Source organism: Rhinolophus sinicus, linkage group LG01, assembly GCF_036562045.2.
Source record: "Rhinolophus sinicus isolate RSC01 linkage group LG01, ASM3656204v1, whole genome shotgun sequence".
Classification (NCBI taxonomy): domain Eukaryota; kingdom Metazoa; phylum Chordata; class Mammalia; order Chiroptera; family Rhinolophidae; genus Rhinolophus; species Rhinolophus sinicus.
This window is the reverse complement of record NC_133751.1, coordinates 141,766,789-141,794,356: the sequence shown is the minus strand read 5'-3', so window position 1 is coordinate 141,794,356 and position 27,568 is coordinate 141,766,789. Positions and strand designations below refer to the sequence as shown.

The following is a 27,568-nucleotide window of genomic DNA, read 5'->3' as shown; positions in this document are numbered from 1 at the left end:
CATAGAGCCTCGACCTATGGAGAACAAAAAACCAAAACGAGCAGTGCCAGAAGGAATTACAACACTCTCGCAAAATTTTCAGGGTGGCAGGGAGTCGGGGGGGACACAATCACCCTAAAGTTCATGGCACAAAATAAAAGAGCTAATAATACATAATATACAAAGCCTACTCTTTACCTGTACACAGTAACTTCACTAAGTTTTAAAACAACTTGTCTCTTCCTAGCCCCAGAATAAAGTACCCCACACAAAAAAAATTACTACCAGTGACAATGGAATACTACATATTACTTAAAAGAATGAGGTAGAGACATAGATACTGATGAATATATCAAGATGCAGAAGAGTGTGTGTGCGTGTGTGTTCGTATATATTTTTCTTTGTTTTTAAAAACCAAATACATAAAAAAGCTGAAAGGATACTTCAAAATCTTACCAGTGGGTCCCTAGAATTTGGAGGGCAGAGAGAAATAAAACGGAGAACTCCACTTTTTATTTTATATCCCTTTGAAGAGTCTGAATTTGTTATTTTGTATTAATGATAAAATAGAAATACCTGGAGAGTTGTTAAAAACTGAAATAATTTTTTATCCGTTTAAGCAATGTTTCTTTATAAACAATTCACCTTCTTGCATGAATATACATCAATTAGAGGACCTGCATTAATCAACCCACTATGTAAGGTAAATAGTAAAACAGATCGTCTGAATTTGGTTTGCCCACTTAACCAAATTTCCCAGAAAATGTGACTACAAAATGTTTTAAAATCAGGCCAGCCCAATGGCTCAGGTGGTTGGAATGCCCTGCTCCTAACACCGAGGTCGCCGGTTCAATTCCCACATAGTCCAGTGAGCTGCGCCCTCTACAGCTAAGATTGTGAACAACAGCTCTCCGGACTGCCTCAGCCAAGGGGAGCGCGAGGCTCATAACACCAGCATGGGCCAGGGAGCTGGGTCCTACACAACTAGACTGAGAAACAACGGCTTGAACTGCAGGGGCACAGGGAATAATAGAAGGGGGGGGAAATGTTTTAAAGTAAAGGAGAGAATCAAAATAATGCAACAATAAAAGAAGTCATTTTCTAACTTGTCCTTTGGTCATAAGAAACAGGAAGGCAATGTCACAAAATAGAAATCCATGCACCTCCTGGAAAAAGTCTAATCTATGAGTATTTAGGAAGGAAGTCTGGTTCTCTTCCTTTATTGTTTCTTGATAAAAGCATCACTGTTTCTTACCTGATCACAAATGAGTTCCCACTTTTTCTCATTGTCATACTGCCGCAGTAACCTGGCTTTGTCAGGGGGTAGGTTCATAGCATTCTGGAAAAAAAAAAGAAGAGAGATGTCACATTCCATTCCATAATAGACTGCTAATGGGTAACTCATAGGCAGACCAAAGAATACTACTGTGGTTCTTTGAGGACTTCTTTTCAATTCCCAGCATCTCATTAAACAGAAACATACTGCAGAAGTCATTTAAACATCGAATCGGTTTAATGGGAGGGGAGAGACTCTGAAGTCCTATGCTGGGACATCAAGGTGGTCTGCTTTGAACTACAGACTTACATTTCAGCAAAGGTAATGCATTATATCTTCATTTATTAGCGGGCTCCCAGTCTACTCAACAAAAGGTCAGACTGTTGAGAAGGTATTGCCCTGATTTCTTTTTAAAGCACTGCAGCCCCACTAGACACAGAACAGAAAACACAAAAAGAAAAGTCAATGACCAGAACCGTTGATCTGTCGACATCTACTTTGATAGACAATTACAAGTTAAAGAATAGAATTTATTTTTTTTTTATGAAAACAATGCAACTGGTTTTTGTCACCTCTGTTAGATGACAGCACTCCTGCAGGATATATGTTAACATAAACAACCACAATTCTCAGTTTAGCTACATTGGTTTATGAAATCGGGCTGGCAGTGAGAAATTGACCATGAGCTAAAGAGATGTCTACACATCAGCACTCATATAACGCCCGCCTTTGTCAATACAGCACACCTTCTATAGTGTTTGCCAAGGATTTTCCCCCAGCTTATTCACATATTAGTCTAATGTCCCAAATAACCAATCACACACATTCCCAAGATACTTGGCTTGGGTCTGAGGTGAGATCTTTAGTTACAAAACATGGCAGAGTGAGACAGCCCAGAAGGAATTCATATCTGTTCCCATGGCCTCCCTAAAGTTCCTGTGCTCTAAATAACTAAGTAGTCACTTACTGTCTTATATCTATGAATTGTCCTGTCTATGCCCTGTATCAGCATTGTCAGTCATACCTATCACGAAATAAACAATACAGTTCCTTGCCTGAGTCAGTATTCCAAATGCAAAGTTCTTGAACTTTTATTGCTCAAGCCCCTACCTCTCTGGAGCTTGGCTTATAGAGAAACAATTTCCCTTGCCACAGTTACTGTCTCATGTCATCTCATGAAACAAATTTAAGAGAGGCAAGGGTGGGTGAGTTAATAGAGACAGAGAATTAACCTTTGATAATACTGATAAATATAACTCAAGCATTTTCCCTTAAACTCAAGCTAGCATCCAAATTAGAATGCCTAAGTAGGTGGTAGATATACACCACTTACTAATTTAAATGTAACCCATTTGAATCTAATAAACTGTCTTCAGAATATTTAATTTTTTAATTACCGCCAAAGCTGACAACATACTTAGAAGAGCTTTGGACTCGAGTTTTCCATGGTACTGTCAAGGCTTTTCCATAGAAATACCTAAAATTGGAAAAGTATTTTCATACAGCCTATCTCCATAGAGTATCTACTTGAACTAGAATGTAAAATATCCATTTGAATTTATTTGTTATTTTAATTTTACAATGTTAAACAACTCCTGGGATAAAGCAAAAGAGAATTCCACATGCATTTTTCTGAGGGAGCCCAATGTTATTGACCATTAAATAACCAGTCCATCATTGTTTATTTGCACTCTAGAGATGGATTATTTCCTCTTAAACTGATCCTGACCTCATACGAATGCCCCTGGGTATGATTATGCATTAAATTAGAACAATAAGTTTATGAGGTAAGTTAAATGAGTTTTCTCTGAGTCCTTATTAATCTCTTGAGATATAAAGGGGATAAGGAAAAGAATGCCTGAACTACAAGGTGCCAAGCACTGTATGAGGTACTTTGCATACATAATCTCAAGTAACCTTCATAACAAGCCCATGGGATATATATAATTTTCCCCATTTTATATAAGGGGAAACAGACCTGGCAGAACTAGGTGAACTTGCTCAAGTTGGAGAGATTCAACAGAAGCAAAAACAGGACCTAAATTTAGTCTGTTGGACAAACACTGAAAAATGCCACCAAGCATTTTTTTTTTTTTTTGGCAAGGCAAAAATAGCAAATCAGTGACTTTCTGTTAGTACTCTACTAGACACTCATGCAGAAAGCAGTGTGCGAACCCTGCAAGAGGAATGAGATGCAGCCTCTGTTGTTACTGCAAAGATGCTCCTTTCTAAATTAACTTTTATTTTAACGAAACAGTCTTTCATTCAACAAATGTTTATGAAGCACCACCCTTGCACGAGCATTGTGCCACACGGCACCATGGAGAGCAAATGAGATATGGTCCTCATGGAGCATCATATTATGGTGGGGAACATACAGGTGACACAAACTCATCTTCTTAAACTCTGATACATCTTGATAGAGATTATCAGAGGGCAAGTTTAGATTGGATGATCAGGACGATCTCAGGAAAAAGTAACAAGATGATTCCTAAAAACGAGAAGGAGTGAGCCCAGTGAAGAGTGGATGGCAGCATTTTGAGCAGAGGAAACAGATGAAAAGACGCTGAGGCAGAAACCGGTTGGCACATAAAACAGCTGAAAGAGAATGAGCGTGACTGGAGATGGAGCAAAAGAGAGGGAATGAGGGAAAGATAAAGTTGGAGAGGTCAGTCAAGGCTGTCGTGCCCAGCCATATAGGTCAGGGTAAATGCTTTTTATTTCATCTAAAGTACAAAATATCCCAGCAACCTAACATTATATCTTAAAGAACTAGAAAAATAACAACAAATGAAATCCAAATTCAGTAGAAGAAAGGAAATAATAAAAATTGGAGCAGAATTAAATGAAATAGAGAACAGACAACAGAAAAAAACTAGTGCAACAAAAAACTGTTTCTTTGAAAAGATTAATAAAATTGACAAACCCCTGGCCAGACTCATTAAGGGAAAAAGAGAAAAGACACAAACAAAATAAAAAATGAAAGCGGAGCAGTTATGACCAATACCATAAAAATACAAAGGATCATACAAGAATACTATGAAGGACTAATGCCACCAAATGCAATAACCTAAAAGAAACAGACAAGTTCTTACAAATATATAACCTTCCTAGACTGAATCACAAAGAACTGGAAAATCTAAATAGACGGATCAACAGTAAAGAAATTGAAACAATCATCCAAAACCTGCCCAAAAATAAAAATCCAGGACCAGATGGCTTCACTAGTGAATTCTACCAAACATTCAACCATGATTTAATACCTGTCCTCCTCAAACACTTCCAAAAAATTAAAGAAGAGGCAATACTACCTAACTCATTTTATGAGGCCACCATTACTCTGATACCAAAACCTGGTAAGGATAACAGAAAAAAGAAAACTACAGACCAACATCTCTGATGAATACAGATGCAAAAATCCTCAACAAAATACTAGCAAATTGAATACAACAATATATTAAAAAGATTACATATCACGATCAAGTGGAGTTCATTTCAGGGGCACAAGGATGGTTCAACATATGCAAATTGATCAATGTGATACACCACATAAACAAAACAGAAGACAAAAATCACATGATCATATCAATAGACGCAGAAAAAGCATGTGATAAGATACAACATCCATTTATAATTAAAACACTTAACATAGGTATAGAAGGAAAGTACCTCAACATATTATAGGCCACATACAACAAACCCTCAGCTAATATCATATTTACTGGTGAAAAACTGAAAGCCTTCCCTTTAAGCTCATGAACAAGACAGGGACGCCCCCTCTTACCACTGTTATTCAACATAGTATTGGAAGTCCTAGCCAGAGCAATCAGGCAAGAGAAAGAAATAAAAGGCATCCAAATTGGGAATGAAGTTAAATTGTCACTTTTTGCAGGTGACATGATTCTTTATATAGAAAACCTTAGAGACTCTACCAAAAAACTATTAGCAATAAACAAATACAATGAAGTTGCAGGATACAAATCAATGTACAAAAATCTATTATGTTTCTATATACTAAAAATAAAATTTCAGAAAAAGAAATGAAAAGATAAAAGTACCCCAATTCCTTTTGCAATTGCAAAAAAAATAATAAAATACCTAGCAATAAAGTTAACAAAGGATGTGAAGACCTATATGCTGAAAATTATAAAACATTGTTAAAAGAAATTGAAAAAGACACAAAAAAATGGAAAGATATTCCATGTTCATGGATTGGAAGACTCAACATAGTTAAAATGGCCATATACAGATGTAATGCAATCCCCATCAAAAATCCCAATGGCATTTTTTCAAGAAATAGAACCAAAAATCATCAGATTTGCATGGAATCACAAAAGACCCTGAATAGCCAAAGCAATCCTAAGAAAAAAGAACAAGACTGGAGGTATCATCACACTCCCTGATTTCAATTTATACTACAAACCAACAATAATCAAAACAGCATGGTAGTGGAACAAAAACAGACTCACAGACCAATGGAATAGAATTGAGAACTCAGAAATAAACCCTCATATATACAGAGGGTATATAAAATGTATATACATTTTAAGAAAGGAAAAGACTACTAAAATTACACTGATGGTAACCACTTTGAGCACCTCTTATAATTGCAGAAATCAAACGTGACTTGTATTCATCTTTTGTTATAGATATCTATTGAGTATTACAATTTTAATAGTTTTTTCCTATCTTAAAATGTGTACACATTTTGTTGTGGCAGATAATGTATTCATTTTGTATGGGCAGATAATTTTCGACAAAGGAACCAAAAATATACAATGAAGAAAAGAAAGCCTCTTCAAGAAATGGTACTAGGAAAATTGGAAAGCCACATGTAAAAAATGAAGCTAGACTGCTATCTGTCACCAGATACCAAAATTAACTCAAAATGGATCAAAGACCTAAACCTAAGACTTAAAACAATAAATTGCACAGAGGAAAGCATAGCTACTAAACTTATGGACCATGGGGTCAAAGAGGATTTTATGAATTTGACCTCAAAGGCAAGGGAAGTAAAAGCAAAAATAAATGAATGGGGTTATATCAAACTAAAAGTCTTCTGCACAGCAAAAGAAACCATCAATAAAACAAAGAGAGATACTTGATAACAACACCTCCAATAAGGTGCTAATACCCAAAATATATAAAGAACTCATACAAATCAACAACAACAACAAAACAAAACAAACAGTCCAATTAAAAAATGGGAAGAGGACCTGAACAGACACCTATCCCAAGAAGACAAACAACTGGCCAACAGATATGTGGAAAAATGCTCAACTTCATTAACTATTAGGGAAATGCATATAAAAATCACAATGAGGTACCATCTCACAGCTGTTGTAATGGCTATTATCAACAAGACATTGTTACTGTGGAGCAAAAGGAACCCTCATACACTGCTGGTGGGAATGGGAATTGGTACAGCCTATATAGAAAACAATATGGAGGTTCCTCAAAAAATTAAGAATAGAATTATCATATGACCCAACAAGCCCTCTTTTGGGTATCTACCCAAAAAATCTGAAAACATCTATCCACAAAGATATATATATACCCCTATGTTCATTGCAGCATTATTCATGGTGGCCAAGACATGGAAACAACCAAAGTGTCCTTTAACAGATGATTGGATAAAGATGTGGTACATACATACAATGTAATATTAGTTGGCCATAAGATAATATTAGTGTGGCCATTTGCCACAATATGGATAGATCTTGAGATTATCATGCTAAGCAAAACAAGTCAGACGGAAAAAGTCAAGAACTGTATGACTTTACTCATATGTGGAATATAAAACTGAAAACAAACAAAAAAATCATAGACACAACAACCAGAGGGTAAGGGGAGAAGAGAGGTGACAGAAGAAGGTAAAGGAGGTCAAATACATGGTGGTGGAAAAGAGAACTGACTCTGGATGGCGATCACGCAGTGCAATATAAGGACGATGTACTGTAGAGATGTACACTGGAAACACATATAATTTTACTTACCAACCTCACCCCAATAAATTTCATGAAAATAAAAAACAAATGAAGACACTATTATAGCATAAAAATAGAATCCATGAATTTATTACTAGTATTCTTTTGTGTGGATGATAACTGTATATTTGTATTAATTGTCAGATCCAACAGATAAACCTGGTATCATGCTTGAGTTTTTGATTAAATCCTGTGTTCTTCGAATCTCTAATGAAGGCTTGCAAGCATGAGATGGCATAATCACGTTATGTTTTACAACGATTATTGTAGGTACTAAGTGGACAACTGATTAGAAACAGCAAAAGTGGAAGCAAGGAGGCCAGTTAAGAGGGCAGGGCAGTAGTTCAAATGAATGATGATGACTTGGACAAAGTTGATGAAATTAGAGGTGGATATCAGACATAGGAAGTGAAAATGACTAGTTAGACTTAAGGGTTGAGGGAAGAAGTCAAGAATTAATACCTTGCTTCTACAGTGAGTCACTAGGTGAATGGTGGTCCATTTATTGAGAGCAGCGTCAAAAGAAAAGCACCGGTCTGGAGGAGGTGGTGAAGAGCAAGATTTCTAAATGGCCTGTTTAGGTCTGAGATCGCTACTAGACATCCAAGAAAAAAACAGTCAAGCTGGAAGGTTGATACACGATTCTGGAGGTTAAAAGAAAGATATGTAGCTTTCTGAATGAGAAGAGTCTTAGCAAGTCTTTTGGGGCCTGATGACTGGTTATTGTTGGGAGAAGATGCTCACAACCGTACACTACTACTGCACTCGGTAATCATTCATCTAGAATAACCCCTTCCATGGGACAAGCCTCTGAACTACTCAGGCATACACTGCACAGCTTATTAATCCTACAGGGACCACAAGGGAGTGGTTCTATTTAAAATCAGACACTCCACAGATGCCTGGCTAAAGTTCAGTGATGTTGTGATTAGCGGGTAATAACTGCCCTTAAACTTTTTTAGAGTGAACTCATTCCTTTTGTGCTGCACAGGGCAGGACTCTAGAGTCCAAGCTAAATGTTTGTGCAGGTAGTCCCAAGACTCCAAGCTATTTTTCTGAGGAAAACATTGCCTCTATCCCCAGGTCTCTTTGCTGCCTGTAGAAAAACGGATTGCTCTTCTATTTGACTGAAAATGTAAATCAACTTCCAAGTTTTCTTAACAGAGACAACTCTACGTCTTCCACACTATGTGATATCTGTGACATAGGGCTCTCCTTTCCTTACTTTTATCCATCAATCCATCCAGTATTTACTGAGCTTTGACCATGTGCTAGAATATCTGCACTGTAAGCATAGGAGAGGATTTAATCATGATGTTGCTACACTCAAGTACATGCCAAAGGTCCACTGAAGACACAGGCTATTTGAGTGGAAAAGTTTAGTGGATGTTAATTATCTATGTCTAGATTGTACAAGTCCCTAGCTAAAATAAATGAGACCATTCAAGAGCATTCTTTCTATAAGAAATATCCCTTTACTTCCTTTCAACCTGGCAAGAACCATCTCAGGTATCATTGATCGTTAGAACCTTCCCCCAACTACACACATTTCCATGATAGCGACTTGCACTCGGTACCCTAATAATCTGTTTCCCTACCCAAATTTCCCACTGGACTAAGTACTTCAAGGACAATTTCTTTGTTAATCCGCAGTGTCTGGCACAGTAAATGGCAAACAATAGGCACTAGGCAGATTGCTGAATAAATGAAAAGCAAACTAACTTGGACATACTGTGCTGTCTGAAAATATGTTCACTGATTTAGCATTTATGCTTCAGATATTAACAAAGTCTATACAGCAGAGACTTTTCGCTGCTTATAAAACCTCAGTCAATGATAGTATCTATTACTCATTACTAATTCTCAAATAAGAATTCATGGGGAAAAAATCTTCAAGTTCAATTCTAGCAATACTTCCCTGAAAAGAAAAATGATGTTTTGGGCATTCTTCTGACACATAGAGTAAACCATGGGAACGGAACCTTGTTTTATTTTTGTTGCCAGGAAATTCAGATCGGTATCAACAATAACAATTAATCTACCCCAAGTGTTCGTTACATTTATGGTTTATATTCTGGTTTTATTCTTAACTGTACTATTTTAGATTGTTTTTTAAATGTACTTTCCATCTCAGAACCATTTGAAACTAGAAGGTAAATAACAATGAAATACCAAGTTTCTGGGTACTTCACGGAGAAATTAATTATGGTTAAAAAATAGTCTGTGATAGTCTAGATATCTGAAGCTATAATTACAGATTAATTATCATGTACAATACAGAGCACAAGGAAGGTACCTAAATCATTCAGAAACAAATAAACCCATGTCCTAGGAATGTAGTTTTATGATATCAGCTCTTGTCCCAAGTCAGTGGGAACAAAGAAAACTTGCAAAATGTCCTTCTTTCCCCCTATTATCCTCAAGGCTCATGTTGAGAAACCCACAATCATACGCAGACACACAGCAGTGAAGGTGAATCGTACCCAAACACACCTTATGTAATACAGCACCTCTGCTCTCGTAATCTCTAAATTAAAACTTCTAAGTATTAAGTCACCAGATTCAACAACAAAAACTCTTCTATTACATAACCATCTCATAGACATGGACTCCACAAGCCAAGTTGCTTATGGAAGCAGGGAAAAGTATGTCACAGGAGAAATAACTTACTTAGACAATGTTTTAGAGTTCTTAAATGATAAAAGAGCTTTTACTTTTTTTAATTTGTAGTAAAAATTATATATAAAATGTGCCCTTTTAATCATGTTTAAGTGTACAGTTTAGTAGTGTTAACTATATTCACAGTGTTGTATGACATATCTCTAGAACTCTTTCATCTTGGGAAACTGAAATTCCACCCAAACAACAACTCCTCGTTTCTCCCTCCCTGGAGCCATGATGTTTCACAGAAAGCAAGGAGATGTGATGGGTTGCAACTGGATGCTTGGGTAACACAGTAGAAGTAAGGTCTGAGGAGGCAGCATGGGATTCACTCATTGGGCTCTGGAGTTGGATCCGCTGGGTTCCAACTCTGCTCAAGCACTTATTAATGGCGATCTTCTGCCACACAACTTGAATCAAAAAGCAAACTAAAATGAACAAACAGTCCAGACTTGAAAGAGCCAGTAAATGCAATTCCACATTGAAGGTCAGAATCAAAGCTAAGGGTCAAACACAACAAGATGTGCCATTTATTGATGGTCTGATATGTCTCAGGCACTTCGGCTCTCTGCGCACATTATCCAAGTTATTCTGCTTTATAATCTTGACAAGTAGGTATTATCTTCTCCATTTAACAAAGAAAGAAACAGAAGGACAGGGAGGTTAAGTGACTCTTCCACACATGAGAAAGGTGGCAAAGGCAGGCCTCAAAAGAGAGGTAGGTCTATATGACCACGCTCTTTCCATGATACTTAAGCTCTAGTGTTTCTAAAATATGACCTGTGTAAGTGAAGCAATCCAACAATTCTACATGAATAACCAGAGACACATTCATCAGCATGGAAGGTGACAGTGAAAATGCACAGTAGTATTTAAGCTATTGATATTTTCAGACAGAATAATGGCATTTTAACAGTAGTCTTGAGTATCCTTAAAAATATGAAATAGAACCACCACCACACCCCTCAAAAAAAGTTACTGAGTCAAGTCTATAGATAGTCAGGTACTCTCTCAATTCAGTAAATACTTAATAAACGCCAATTAAAAACACACACAAATGAAGGTGGAAATACAAACACGAGGAAAACGCAGGCTTCAATGAAGCAGAAGGACAGATGGTAAGTTCACCAATACAAAACAAAGCCTGTTACATAACCTACCAAGCCTCAGAGAAACAGCCATTACTTTTCTTTATGGAAAGCAGGACATGCTATGGGCTAGGCTTGAACGTGTGGAGAGGGCAGTAAAGAATAGCATTTAATGACATAATATGATTTTTAATATTTGAGCTCTGGAGATGGGCCACCTTGGTTGCCATCCTAACTCTACCACTCATTAATAGTGTAAACTTGGGTAAATTATTTAAATCTCAGTTTCCTCATCTGCAAAATGGAGATGATAGTGATGAGAAGGATGATGATGGTAATGATACTACCTGCCTCATAGAGCTTGAGAAAAATTAAATTTGGTAACACATGCAGCTAGCACAAAGCAGGTATATGGAAAGCACTCAATATGTTAGGTCTTATTATTCTCATTATTTTAGATGAAGAGAAAGTGGAAACAGAGGTATGAATATAGAAGAGGGCAGAGGACGGGGAGCTACACAGAATAAACCTGAGGGTCAGGTGTGGGTAGTATAAGCCCCAATTAGAAAGGCAGGACCTTGGACACTGACCACGGAATTTTAAACTTACTTGACAGGCAGTGGGAAGTCACCAGCCAAGGAAATGTCCAGGAGAAACAAGCCTTTGAGAGACTCAAATCACACTAGGTAACGAGTTTCTCCTCTGTTAATTCTTCCCACATTGCCATGTTTTCCTCATACCATTACTAGAACATCAGGCTGAGTCACTTGACACTGAATAATGTACCAATTCCCCTATAAGTTCACTTTAAAATTGCAGCGTCTGAGGGCAGCAGGAGGGTGGTTCCAAACGCAACACCTGACCCACGCCGCCGTTCAACTAACGTCAAAGTCATTCCCTTCTATGACCTACATTCTAGTTCTAAGCAACTACCTGACATCCTACATTTTAATATCTTCCTAGCCTAGAGGATGCTGCTAAAATATATTCAGCCTCTTGCCCAGCACAGGACTAAGGCAGCCAGCCAAATAATTCCCCAAAGCGAATCATCAGTCAGTCATCTTTCATTGTCACTGTTATTTTTATTTAATCATTAAGGGTATTAATATCATTCATCGTAGCCAGTGAAGCCCACAACACGAGAAATCAGCCTGCTCCCTGATCAAGTTACATCTTCAAAATGAATTCTGACTGGAAAGCTGTCCTTTCTAGGGAACCTCTGAGAATAAATAAGACATACCTCTACTCTCCCATTCACAATTTTAGTTACAGCCTAGTTTCTTGGAAGGCTTTCTTTAAGGATTAAACTTAATATAAATGAATCTTCCATAACTTTTTAATAATCAAAAATTATAGAGCGGGAAGAGAAGCTTGTGATAAAGTCCTATGGTCTTCTATAGGTGACCAAACAGACGCAAAAAAAACTAAACATAATATCTATATTCATACAACGGGTTATTACCAGTGATAGAGCAAAGAATCCAGGCCAGCAGCAGGTCTACAGCTCTCTTTCCGTTATAATGAAAGCAGGCTCATTTACAGCAGTCGTGTGTGTGTGCATACATAGTGAACACACATACGTGTATATTTGGAAAATCAAATCAGGTAACGCACGTACAGCAGTTGGCACAAAGTCCTGCACACAGTAAGCACTCCTTACCTGTGACATATTGTTACTCTTGTGTCATCATTTTAAGGAATATGTGAATGACTACTATGCTCTTCTACTTCAGGAAGCCTCCGTCATTTCCTGATTATACAAGTTTTCTTACACCACAATAGGAAGTGTCAGTACTTGCCACTGTCTCCATCATTCCTCCCTGATTTCGGGCTTTGTATTCACAGAACTCATTTTATTTGTGAAGTTATGAACCTCTAGAAAATTATACATTTTTACCAGTAAATACAAACTAAGCAAAGAAAAAACTTCCCAAAATCTCATGTAAATTTTCTACTGTTTTATGTTAGTCACATTTTCACTACCTTTGCAAGAGGCAATGAACAAGTGTTGATTTATATATATACATACATTTATATATAAATATGTATACATTATATACATGTTTATATTATATATACATATATGCTTATATTATACAGAGGGTGCCAAAACATGCATACACATTTTAAGAAAGAAAAAACTGAAATTGTAATACTCAATATATACCGGTAATAAAAGATGAATATAAGTCATGTGTATATATTGTTTTGGCACCCCTCGGTATATATGCTTTATTTATATGTGCATATATATGTATACACATATATATACGCTTATATTATTTCCATGTATTGTGGGGCCAGATTATCACCAATATGTATGAAGCTAGGTGGGAGAGCCCATCTTATCTACAGAACAGAAGGGCAGGCACAGCTATAGCAATCTAGGTAAGTTTCTCCACAGCCCTTCTTTTCATTACTCCCCATATCACTAGCTTAAGTGGTTCAATACCCAATAGATGGCAGAACCACACATCCCTCCTCTGGCCATCATGCCAACTCCTAAAATACAGATTATGATCATATGCCAACACAAAGGGAATAATAGAAAGAAACACGCATTCAATTTCTTTCAAACCTCATATCTGATTGTCATTTGAGGTGTGATGCCTGATTCCTTGACATGTTCTGGAATTCAAACAGTTGTTTACCAACTGTCTGCCAACTGCTGTGCCAAGAGCTGTACCTCCCTGCACACTTCTGTGCACTGGGATGGGAGAGGGGAGTTAGACATGAGGCCACACACCAGATGCTAGGAAACTGCCTTATGGGCAACCATTTGACAATGTAATAGCCAATCTATACCTCCTCATTTGTAAAGAGCTGCAACTTGAAGGGCAGACTTACTGTCATAGGCAGAATAATGGCCCCTGAAGGCGTCCTCATCCTAATCCCAAGAACCTGTGAATATGTTTCCTTACATATTAAGAAGTGACTTGTGACAGACTGAGTTAAGAATACTGAATTGGGAGATTATCCTAGGCTACCTGGATGGCACTAATGCAATCACAGGGGTCCTTAAAGGTGGAAGAAGAAGAATTTTAAAAATGGGAAGTACATGTTGGTGAAGTCGGTAGCCTCACACATTGCTGTTGGGAAGGTAAAACGATGCAGCCACTGTGAGGGTGGTGGTTGTTCAAAAAGTTAAACAAAGAATTAACAGCTGACCCCTCAATTCTACTCCTAGGTATATATCCCCCAAAGAATCAAAAACAGAAATTCACAGATACCTGTATACCAATATTTAAAACAGCATCGTTCACAAAAGCCAAAAGGTAGAAACCACCCAAGTGCCCATCAACAGATGAATGGATAAACAAAATATGGCATATGTACCTGCAACAGAATATTATTCAGCTATAAAAAGGAATGAAACTAAGCATTTTTATACATCCTACAATATGGATGAACCTTGAAAACATGTTAAGTAAAAAAAAGCCAGTCACAAAGGATGAATATTGTACAATTATACTCATATGAAATATCTGTGATACGTAAAAATCATAAAGACAAAAAACAGGTTAGAGGTTGCCAGTGGCTGGGAGAGTGTGGAATAGGGATTATTGCTTAATGAGTACTGAGTTTCTGTTTGGCGTAATGAAGAATTTTGGAAATAGGTAGGGATGATAGTTGTATGACATTGTGAATTTACTTAATGCCACTGAATTGTACACTTAAAAATAGTTAAAATGGTAAACTCCATAGTATGAATATTTTACCACAATAAAAAACGTAGTTTAAAAAAAAGTGGAAGAAGAAGGTAGAAGAGAGTCAGAGTGATACAACGTGAGACGAACGTCACCAGATAATGCTGGCTTTGTCGAAGAAAAGGAGCCACAAGCCAAGGAGTTCGGCCGCCTGTAGGAGCTGTAAAGGCAAAGAAATAGATCTTCCCCTAGAGCTTCTAGAAAGAGTCCTGCTGAGAACTTGATTTTTGCCCAGTAAGACAGGTGTCAGACTTTTACCCAACCAAATTCTAAGATAATGAAATTGAGTTGTTTTAAGCCACTAAATTTGTGGTAATTTGATACTGAAGCAATAGGAAACTAATACTCTGGCTGACAATATTTTGGTCCCCCAATGCATGGCTTCCCTCCGTCTACAAGTTTCATTTCCACTACTCACTGCCAATGAGCAGAGACATGGTTTCCATTTTATATGTTGTAGATTCAAATTGATAAAATCCAGCACTTAATTTAATTACAGTAGGAAATGGAAAACCTTGGGAGACGAGATGATGTTCTAAGATTAAATTACTAAAAAATCTAAAAATAAAACTACCAGCTCATGAAAAAGACATGTTATGAAGTTAAACTCTACATCATCCACTCAAAGAAAATAACATTGGCACAATTTAGGTTTCACTGCAACGTGTGTTTACCAGCCTTGATGAACTCTGTTTCAAGATACCCATAGAGTGTCCCTACAGACAAGCCCAGCCAGCCAGGCAGGAACATTGGGAAACTTGCATGACAGGCCTTCTTCTAATGGGTGATAAGTCTTCACTGTTCTGTTCCTGGTTTTCTCCTCCATTAGCCTGACACTTAGCTTTTTTGGCCCTCACAGTTATGGAAAAAAACCATCAAGTACGCTGTCGTATATACATGAACAATATCCTGGTATGGAAAGCATGTCTTTAAGTATAGTTGATTACATATCAGTTAATTCAAAAAAGCTGTTACAAAACAAAATGAAAAAGAGAGAATATAAAACTTGGGTAACCAATTTGAAGATTGTAATAACTAATTCAAATAATTCATGAGCAAAAATAAATATCCTTTATATTATTGTTTTGCAGTACTGTTTGAATGCCCTTATTTATTATTAAAATATCTTTCTGAGTTTAAAGTAAAAAAAAAAAAAAAAAAAAAAAAGCACTACTTTAATGCCACTGGTATTTTTGTGGCCAATACCAACCATCAACAAGTTAATTCAGACACAATGTCAAGGGAACATTTTTATAGTATATTTTTTAAAGTGTATAACTCCTTAAGATGTCATAAAAACTGAAGAATTCCCCCAAGTAACTGACATTAAGAACAAAATGATTCGACAACTTCAAAATTTTGAAGGGACCACCAGCTGCATTCTATTTTACCAATTTATCTTTCTGTTCTCAAATCACTGCACATTCCGGGCGGCAGGTCCCCTTTGCAACCCCAGCCTCCAGCGAAGCGCTGGACACTCAGGTGGTGCCTAATAACTATATGCTGAATTCTCCACAGCCACACGTTACATTTAATAAACTAAGGACATCCCCCCAAAATGTTTTATCTTCTTTTAAACAAATAAATTAGGGCCACATCAAAAGGATCATATTTAGCCATCGTCTATTTATTTATAGAATATTATACAAATACTAACAGTATTATTTCAATTCTGTAAGGTCAAAATATACACAAACACAGATCTGTTCTTTCTCCTCTCCAGAATGTACTTTCTCCTCTCGTCCTCTAGCTAGTACCTGAACTGTCCCGCCCTCCAGCCCCCGCTCCATCCTTCTCCTTCACCAAAAACTTCACCTTCCCTAGGTCCTGTGTATTCCATGTATACCATGCTTCGAGTTGCCTTGGCTATGTGCTATCTTCAATAGCACTTGTTTGGCGGACTAAACGTGATCACGTGTGTTGTTCTACCATTTCACATGTGTAGGCTTTTTTTCTCCAATGAGAGGGAAAGTTCTCTGGCATACTATATCTTCTATAGTACTCTGAACACAATAGGCAAACAACACACATTTAATAAACGTTCATGAGTTAAATAAAATCTCCCACAATACCAGCAAGACCAAAACCTCTGATGTTTGGTGCATGGTAATTTAGATTTTATACAATGGAAAACAATTATGCAATGGAAAACAATTATGATATTAAATAATACAGTACATAGTAAACAGCTGAACTAAATCATGTATTACAAACCCAAACCCCTAGACACCTCGGTAAGAGGTATCTCTTGTTTGGGGTATAGGTTTTCAATCTTGGTTGTTTCTGTCTAGGAGAGTATTACAGTTCGTGTGAAATAAAATCCATGTCATTTTAATTACTCCTGGTTTTATATTCTCACATTACAGTGATGTGTTCTTGGCATAAAGTGCTACCCAAGTGTATGATCAGGTCTCAGTCTATTATAAAATGAGGAAGAATGGTCACATTTGCAAGTGTGCACCAAGCAAAGCAACAAGAACAAAACACCTTCCAGAGAAAGCAAACACCTCTATTTACAGAAAACGAATTTCTGGGCACGCACTGCTCAATTTTAAATGCTGGACTTGGCCATGTGCAAGAAAAAGGAAAGAGAAAGCATGCAAGGAAGAGATGAAAAGGGGGTGGGGAGATGGAATCTGACCGTGTTGATTCGCTGTGCTTCCCAGCTGGGTAAACCACAACAGTAGGCCTGGGGGACGTGACCCTGGCTGCTGAACTCAGTACACCCACTCGGTATGTTCTGGATGTAAACACTTTTCTGTTTCCTACAAGGCACTGTTATGCTTCTCCAAGAGAGTTATAAGTATTTGGGAAAATGCCAAAATACTACAGTGGCCATTTAATCTTTGCATTCTTACATTCTGTAACAACTACTCTCCTTGGTCAAGAGATAAACCATACCCAACTCACACAAACCAATTTATCATACTGCAAACTAAACCTCAAATTCGAGGCCTAAGGACCCCAGGGATAATGCAATACAATTTATCCAGCAGTAACTTCTACCCAGAGTTTGCCAACTTGTAGTGTGCCTCTGATTTGGATGTCTTCTTCCCCAGAGAAATTCACCTCCAAGTACAAATGAACCACTGTTTGATATTAAGCTTGAAGGTGAAGTGACAGATTCAAGAACATTTCCAATTTGTGACTTAAAAACTACGTAGTACTTACTCTACTTCCTAAATGAATCTTTAAAACTAGATCCTGAAGTACAGTCCTCCACACACTTTTCTATCTTGAGGTCTGTTGGCTTAGTGCTGCGGCAATGTTCCATCGGAGTCAGCGGGCCCACTGACAAACAGGTCCATTCATTTCCCCCTTCTCTCTTCTATACATATATTTATAAATGGTAAGCACAATATAGTCTCTGTTATTCCATATGGTTGGCAATAGAGACACTGTTTAATAGAGAGGTGCCACACATACCATGCATGATTTTCAATGACTAAGACTTATCAAAATATATTAACAGAAAAGCCGTATTATCGTAACTCCATCTTTCTTTAATGATTCCGAATGAACTCCAGGATTTTACAATGTTTTCTGGTCATCCCTATAAATTACAATGATAAGCCTTGTGGTGGGAATCATCGAGGCTTAGGTTCAAATTCCAGTTTACTAGCAGTTCATTTTGGCAAGTTAACTAAATCTCAGTCTCGGTGTCTTCATCTGAAAATGAAGACAAAAGAACCTCCCTGTTAGAGTCACCATGAAACACGCACCTCTCGCGGCAGGAGACACATGTATGGCACTGTGGTGTCTGCAGATGCTGTGGTTGGGGACACAGACCAGTCTTCAGAGTTTAAAAAAGAAATGAGTTTTTATCCCAGAACTAAAACAACTTACTGTATGTTCACTAGCAAGTCACTTGACTTTTTTTTAACTTTGGTTTCCATACCTGTAAAATGAGGCTCCCACCTACTCCAGGGGATTTCTGGAGGGGCCTTACAGAAGAGGCATTAGTTATACCGTGGGGCTGCTATGACAATTAAAAATTAAATGAGTGGACACATGTAAGGTGCTTCACTGAGCTCAGTGCCTGTCACAATAAGGGTTCAATAAATTTGAGCTATTGAGTACCAGAATCCAATGCAACCAAACTCAAGAAAGAGGAGGGGTGAAAGATACGAGCATCTTAATTTCATTGAGAGCTTCTCAAAAGCACACATAGAAAAGAATTTCTGGTGCTATAAATACAGTGCATGTGTAGCTAACGGTCCAAATGATGAACTTAAGAGACAATGGCTAGATCTGTGGTTTCCAAACTAAGTGCCAAGACACCTCAACACACTATGGTGAACTCACAGGGAAATTATAGGATTATTTTCAATTTTCAAAAGAATCAACAAAATTCTAATCTGCTGACACCACGCAAATTACCACCCTGAAGTAGTTCACAGTTTTTACATTACCTTGCACTACATTCCTGTCCATGATAGCTTACCTTTGCAAAGTTGATTTTTTTAGCAGTTGATGTGATAAAAAAGCAAGTAACAGAAGAAAATAAAAATCGAGCAGGAAATGAGGGTGACAGTATCGAATCTGAATTCAAGGTTTGCGAAGTAGTGGAGTGCCTAATAGGTGCACACATAAATTATTTAACTGATTTTTTAAAGAACAGGGAGTGTATTTTTCTTTCATTTATTTACATGTAATATTTTTTTTCAAACAACCTAAATTATTAGTACATAAATACATATTTAAGTTGTTTGGACATACATAGCTAACAAATGGAGCACTCAGATATTCCTTTTGGCCGAGGGGGTGCCACGAAATACTACAGAGACACTAAGGGCACTGCAAACTAAGAAAGTGTGGAAACTTCTGGTCTAGATTATATCCTCCTCCTCCTCCACCACCACCACCACCACCCGCCCCCCAATCGCACCCAATATTACTGCTTTCTGTAAGTATTCAAAATGAACCTCTATAAAGAATTTTAACCTTTCATTCTAAGCCATATATGAAAAATTATTGAAAGAATTGGATGAGGGTGATATATTTTTCAACCAGATAAATTTTATCATAAAAAGAGATTATTTTGCTAAAGGTTCCAAGTAAACAAAGTGTCACATAATATGCAGCACTCTAATCACGTAGTAAACTTCAGTTTAGATAAAATGTTTTCACATGTGAGTCCTAAAGAAATCTTTCAGGCTAAACAAGACACTGTGCTTCAAAACCATTTGATAGAACTTAGTTTTGTAATAGAGTATTATTCTGAAATCCCTGTTGTCCTGGCATAATTAACAGAGCCTTTCACTCTCAGAATTATTCCAATTTGGATGATTAGTTATACAGCCATCCTACCTTAAAAGACAATTACATGCTCAAGAAATTAAGATAGGAATGTCTACTTGGCACTAAGCAAAAATTATGCTGGGTTGCAGTTTTTAAAAAACCCAATGGCAGATGCTCAGAGACGAGGCTGAGACCAGATGACCCCTAATGTCCTCCTTCTAATCTTGCAGTACTGTGACTCTGAAGTCACCAGTTAGACAATGAATCAGCACTTCTCGCAGACAAAGCTACTGATGAGCTAGGCTCTGCACCTTCCATACGACATGTATGTTTCCAATAAGTTGTTCATAATTTGTAATCATTAATGGTAATAACCTGGCTTTACTTATTTAAGAAGTATAAAGAAGAAAATACCATAAGAAAAGTCATTCATGAATTCTAAATTCTCATTTGCTCAAGTGTTTTTCATATTTCATTTTAAGATAGCTACAGTTGGATCTTTTCACTAATTCAACCAATTTTTTTCTTGTAACCATTCAACTTGCCACTACAGCAAATTCTAACTGCTTTTTTCATACAAAAACACACTTCTTATATATCAATACTTTACTTTCTTTCTAAGAAACTCAGTGACTAGATAGATTTCATGCTGTCTCTCATTCATTATAAATTAAATACGCAAGGATTTTGTCTTTCTCTCTGTCAAAACCTCTCATGCTTCAGGGTAAAAAAAGAAAAAATCTTCTGACTTAATCAAATACAGACTCCTAAAGAAAAGCACATTCATGCCTGACTTTCCATAACATCCAGGACAGAAGTACTACAAATAATTTCAGCTAAATAGAGTGAAATATCATACAATATCCTCACACAAATTCTGAAGAACTATGCTTCAAATATGATGGTATTTCAAGACAAAATTAATTCACTGGTTTCACCTTTGCATTTTCCCACACTATAGTACTCTCTACATTTAAGGTCTAAGATGTAGGTCAATGACAGCAGCATTTCTCCAAGCGTTCTCAGAGATGCGTCAGATGTTCTCAGATATGCATCGTCCTAGGCCCCAGCCCAGGAGTACCGACTCAAAAACTCTGGGATTGAAGCCCAGGAATTCACATCTCTTACAAATCTCTGGGGAAATCCTTATGTACATAACTTCTGAGATCTACCAATTAAAAGGTGCTTCTGTCCATAAGAGATAGGCCTACATTCAGTCAATAACTCAATTACTCATTTGTCACAATTTTGATTATATATATATATATACTTAACATGAGAAAAAGGTATGGAGAGACATGGACAGGACAGATTTTAAAGAAGTCTTTCTGTGTGTGGGTAGGAGGAACCATGGGAAAGGAAATACAAATCAGAAATGGACAAACTACTCCTCACTGGGAAAAGTATGCAAAACAGGTCATTTATCAAAAACGAGGATAGAAACTCAGCTGCAAAGGACCATGCTAGCTCTAATTTTAATGATTTTTCCTTGTACATTATAATGCTTTCCCACATTTGTCTGATCCTTAATAAAGAACTCCATCATCTCATTCCTATCTGTAGTTCCCTCCTTATTCAGTTCAGAATCTATGGTCCTGGTAAATGATATTCTTGATAACGCATTAAAGTTTCTTGCTCCATTAGATGGCTTTTCAGCACAGTCTTCTGACAAACCCACAAACCTAGACAAACTTGCTTACCAAATCTGCCCATCTCAGTATGTAAGCAACTGAACATTGTTACAGAGTACGACCAACAGGCCATCTGGTCTACCACAGAGTGACAATTCCCAATCTCAAATGTTCCTCAACACTGCCCAGACAGCCGTCTTCATTCCTCTGGTCACCTCACTCTGCATACACTCTACATCAATCCTTTTCCAGTCTCTTCAAACCTCCAACCTCCATCCTCTCTCCTTGCTCCCTCTTGAATCTAGTCTCACCCCCTATACCTAACAAAGGAAATGAACACCCTCTCCACTTCCTGCTATGAAACTTACAGACCAACTACTACCCATCTGTACCTTCCTCTATCACTCTCCTCACAATAAAATCAAGGAAGTAGCTCTTCCTATCTTTGGAGACCATTCTCTCCTATGTTCTCTATTCACTGGGCCATTGTGAAAAATAAAACATTATAATATGTATATCGCGAAGCATAATGTACAGCACATTAAAAAGCATTCACTAAATGGTAGCTGTTTTCACTATGAAGTTTTCCATTAGAGCTTTGTCCAAGTGCGCGTTCCAAGGATAAAACAATCAATGCTATATTTGAATAGGAAGAGAGAATCACATAAGCATATACTTCCAATTAAAATTCTCACTGCTACTACTTTCTCCCAAACCTGGGTAATAACTTAAATATTCACCGCCACAAGAAAAACTTACCTCTTAGACTCGTATGAGAAACAAAGGGGTAAAAGTTAAGGCACCAATATTTTCTTGCCTTTTTCTGATTTTAGAATTACTCAGACCTACTTTTAAGTGGTGGAGCACAATGGTGAAAACTATTAGGATATGTTCCTTTCCATACTTGCTACAATACACTCAGTTACCACTTTCTCTTTCAGGAAACTATAATTTATGACATTTAAATGGACTAGAACATTTGGATCCCATTCAAAGTGTATACCATCCCTTGCTGCCAATATCTAAATCACAGGGTACACAGGACTCCATTAGAGAAACAGTACAGTGTGCACATTCACCAGACCCACACAGTCATCTTCCTTCTAGATGGAGGAACATTAGCGATTGATTCCAGGAACACAACCAGGCTCTTTGCTTGTTTCAATGTAAATATTCCTAAAACGCTCTCACTCAAAACCCTAAGAAACCCAGGGAACTTCGCTTCTCAGCCATCACGGCAACTGGCTGATTCAGGTTGGATCCTCTGTACAGCCTGTCTTTCAAGATAATTTTCACAAATAAATAGACCCTTGGTTACCAGTTCCATCAACTCCTCTGGAGGCCTCGATATCAGCTCCAGAATTATGCTTTTAAGTTAGAAGACAAGTCTTTTAGACAAATCGAAGCTAAATTTTCAGAGCTACTATTTAGGAAGGTCATTCTTCAAGTTTCACTGACTGTAGATAAGAGCTGCCTTCTTTCGCTACCCCCTCCCCCCAAGTCATTTTATAAAAGCAATTACATTCTTACACCAACAATCTAATAAGGACATTATTATATCATGGACTTCTATTTCGGAAATGCTGGCCTACATGGTTTGATTACAGGGGCACCAAGCTGTTTGTATTGCTCACAAAACTCTTAATTAAAACTGTAGAATGTTACGAACTGTCAAAGATTTCATATAAGAATCCAAATTTCCATCTTCTCATGAAAATCTAGAAGGTCTGACAACACTAGCCTATCTTGCTGGTGTGGGCTAAAGCTCAGTGGTGCCTGCCCGCCCCTCAGTTAGGGCATTTCCTCTGGCTTGTCCAGGCCCCACCACCCATTTCTGTCTTAAATCCAGGCAGATTTTACTAATTTGATGGACCTGACTTTCCCCTATGGCCTTCTGAGTTTTGACCCGTTTTAAGGCATTGCTAGGATCCAAAGGTACGGCAGAGGGTAGGAGATGTACTGGAAGCAGTTAGCAACTGCTGATTCTTCAGTAGAACAAATCTCCGGTGGTTTCTGAGAAAAGGGTTTTGAGGGGGTAGATGAGAAGTTTTAATTAACCAGGTGCTGGGGACCTAAGTAGAAAGGAGACTAAAACAATACATTTTACCTCCCTCACCCCCCAATTAATTTAGCCTGAGGCCAGTCTTGTTTTCCTTTTCGATGAAAGTCATATTGTGGAGTGAGAACCAGACTGGTTTCTTAATCTAAGTTTATCCAAGAAGACAATTTAGTCCTCACTCTCCTGCTCTCTTGGTGGGCCAAAACATCCAGCGATCCTTATCGTGATTTATCAGTTGTCTTCTGGGTGTTGCCTATAACAACATGTTGTCTTCAGAGCTTCCCCACCCAAGTAGTCCTGCTCTGAAGTCAGGGCTGTCTGATTCACTGTTCCGCTTTTATTAACATTGGGTGAGCTCTGCTAAAGTAAACGCAACATTGCATCAGAGGTCAACGTTCTATCACCCGACAGTGCAAAAGAGAAAGCAGACAGAGTTCCTCCAGGCTGAAGAGAACATGAGAGTGAAACTCAGACAAATTCCTTAGTGAATCCAGAGTTAGGTTTGGGGCAACACAGTACAAATTAAGTCTCCAGAAACCAATCCAGGAGAACAAAAACACCAGATTACCAAAATAGCAAAGATAAAAAGTTATAACTCCATGCACTGCTAGCTAATATATGAACACACGAATGTGTTTTTGTGGCTCATACATGTGCTAAGGTTGTGCCACAGAATCACTTGCTGGAATCACAAGCCTGGAACGCTGACGGCCAAGTCGGCCAACCATCGGCTGGTAAAACCTATTCACACCCAAGCTTCCTCATATAGATTAGAACCCACTGAGGCTTGAAAACCCACTTTCCAAAAGCCTGTACTTGGTTCTGAGTGACGTATAGCAATGTCAGGAAACCCTTTCACAAATTAGATACTTTCTCACTTCTCTCCATTCTAGTGATTTCTTTGATGTAGTTTTTGGGTGGCCTTGGTTATTAACTAAGTCATGGTTATAAAAAGTTCTAGAGCTGTGTTATATAAAGTCCTAGATGCTGGGAACCTAACAACTCCAGCTATCCTCCCAAATAAGCCAAAGGTCTGCAGAGAGAGGGAGGCCACGCTTCAAAGCAGTCATTCTCAGGATGCCTGACCATCAGTAGGAAAATCATGCCAGTGAGAATTCTGACTATTCATTTGTTCATTTCATTTTTCTGGCGCTTTGACAGCTTTTTAGCTGTGAATTCCAATGAGCTTGAAGGGAAATCCTGAATACTGAATGAATCTCAAGGATCCACACTCTCATCACTAAGACTTTCCCAATGGCAGACTTTCACTCTCCATCAGTCTTAATGAACACAGCTTAACAAGCTCCCAGAGAAGAAAACTTGTTTGTTAACTCGCAGGTTTTCTATTTAAAGAAAGCCATTGGCCCTTCCCATCGTGCTCAGGTTCTAAATAACCAAAGACCTTTCTTTCCCTCATGCTGGTTGCCTCACAGAAAGCCACGTATTCACCATGTAGGCCCTTATGTTTCCAAAGATGCCAAATTCCTTCCCTAACTGATTAAGGACCCACTGGTTCTCTTTCTGAAAAGGGACCATTTGCTATATTTTTAATAATTCACATAAATGGTAAGGTCGTTGGACATTTGGGTAAGTTTCCCTGTTTGTCTTCAATTTTTTTCTTTTTTTTTTTTTTTTTTTAATGATCTCCAAAACTCAGTATTCTCAAGATTTTAAAGAAAAAGATGGGGGAAAAACAAAAAAACTGCTATACGAACAGCAATATATTTTCCAAAAATTATGCAGAACAATAAAAAATAAGTCACACAAAAGCCAGCAGCAAAATTTGAAGAAAAAGAATGAAATGCAGATCTGTAAGACTCATGTAATAATGTTATATGTTGTGACACCATAGAAATGATACAACTTTAAAAAATGGAAAAAGGGAGAGTGAAAGAGGAAAACGCATTAAGCTCATTGATTATTTTACAGGAAATAGGTAAGACTTAAAGAATATCATTAAAACCTGACAAACCTGATAATATAAAGTTAAGTAAGAAACCAGTGGCTGAGGGCTTTTTGAAAAAACAAAGTACAAAGGTAACCACTAGAACAGAAATTCAAACTTTCCAAAATACCAAAAATAATTGTTTAATAAATTAAAGAACAAGAGCAATACATCTCATAGAGAAGCACAGCAAATACAACAATTCTTTTGCAATAGTTCTTTATAGTATGGAAAGTGTAAAAACACTTATTGTATGCTACCTGGTAATGCAGAATACTATGACAGCCCACAAGCTTTGTGCTCTCTGCACACATCCTGTATGATGTCCTCCTGGGCAGGAATCATGAATATGATAGAAATTCACACCCATGATTGAGTTACATTATCTGGCAGAGGTGGGGAGAGATTGTCCTGTGTGGTACTTATCTGATCAGGTAAGCCCTTTAAAGAGTGTCTATTGTCAGAGAAAATGTAGCCAGAAAAATTCAAAACCGGAGAGACATTCTCCTGTTGGTCTTGAAGAGGCAAACTGTACATTGTAGAGGGCCATGTGGCAAGGAATGGTGGGCAGCTTCTAAGAGATGAGGGCTTTAGTCCTACAATCGCAAGGAACTCACCAGTGAGTGAGCTGGGAAGAGGACCCATGCCTCTGATGAGATCACAGCCCCAGCTGATGCCTAACCCCCAGACCCAAGGAAACTGTGAGATAAAAAAAGTTTGTGTTGTTTTAAGCCACTGAGTTTATGGTAATTTTTGTGCAGCAACAGAAACCTAATATACCAACTTTCATATAAAAAAGGAAGAAATAAGAAAATATAAGTGTCTACTGATTTGTGCAAAGGAATTACCAGAAATAACAGTGAAACTCAAAGGATTCTTTAACCCTGAATGACTCCCTTGTTGCCTCTTAGTATTGTTTTTCATAAACGTTTTTCCTAAAAGAACTCTGAATTCCCTTTTACATTTACAGGCTTTATAGAATAACAGAAGTAGTAACCAGGCAGCATAGCCAAATAAGATGTTCCAATGCAGAATTTCCAGGTGTTAGATGTATTCATGAAGGCAAATTTTTCCCTTCTGTTAATTAAATTGGGCTAAAAACAAAAGAAGCTTATTTCACTTAGCATAATAATCTCAAGATTCATCCATGTTGTCGCAAACGGCACTATTTCATCTTTTCTTATGGCAGACAGAAAAAAGTCAAGAACCATATGATTTTACTGATATGTGGGATATAAAACTGAAAGGAACAAGACAAACAAACAAACAAAAACTCATAGACACAGGCAATAGTTTAGTGGTTACCAGAGGGTGAGGGGCAGTGCGGTGGTAAATGAGGGTAAAGGGATCAAGTATATGGTGATGGAAGGAGAACTGACTCTGGGTGGTGAACACACAATGTGATATACAGATGATGTATTACAGAATTGTACACTTGAAACCTTTGTAACTTTACTAACCACTGTCACCCCAATAAACTTAGATCAGAAAAAAAAAAGAAGCTGACTTTGTAGGAATGATTCCCATGTTCCGAGTATGCTGAGGGTTCTGTTTGCTTCCATGTGGACTCTACTTGCGTCCACACACACTATTTACAACGTAATAGATATACAGTAAGTATCTGTCAAATGAATACAGTCTGCAGGGTCCTGATCATGTGCTTTCAGAGCCAACAGCCCTAAAGGTACCAGGTCACTTTTCTAACAAACTGACAACCTAGGATTTACTTTGACAACAGCCAAGGGACATGGAAAAGGGCCAGCACACAACACTTTTCATTTTGAATCAAATTTAAAGAAAAACCTGAAATCATCATGCAATTGTTTGGGAAAAAACAGTTTACCTCAGTGATGTTAACACCTTTCCAACAATTGTTAATTAAACCAAAATGGCATTTCTCAGATCAAATTAATATTGTTTCTCTCTGAAAGAAGAAAAACTAGTAGCAATTTAAGACATTTTCATTTAATGCCAGGTGTTTCTTACACCAAACT

The 27,568-nt window shown here is 37.6% G+C and overlaps 1 protein-coding gene across 12 annotated transcripts in view; it reads right to left on the bottom strand.

The window, feature by feature from the left end:
* Nucleotides 1-27,568, bottom strand: part of FMNL2 (formin like 2) — a 280,224-nt gene that overhangs the window by 116,845 nt on the left and 135,811 nt on the right. For all 12 annotated transcript variants that reach the window (XM_074336414.1, XM_074336391.1, XM_074336408.1 and 9 more), the window contains exon 2: nt 1,235-1,318. In XM_074336414.1, coding sequence (XP_074192515.1) covers nt 1,235-1,318 — 84 coding nt within the window. The remainder of the gene's footprint in view (nt 1-1,234; nt 1,319-27,568) is intronic.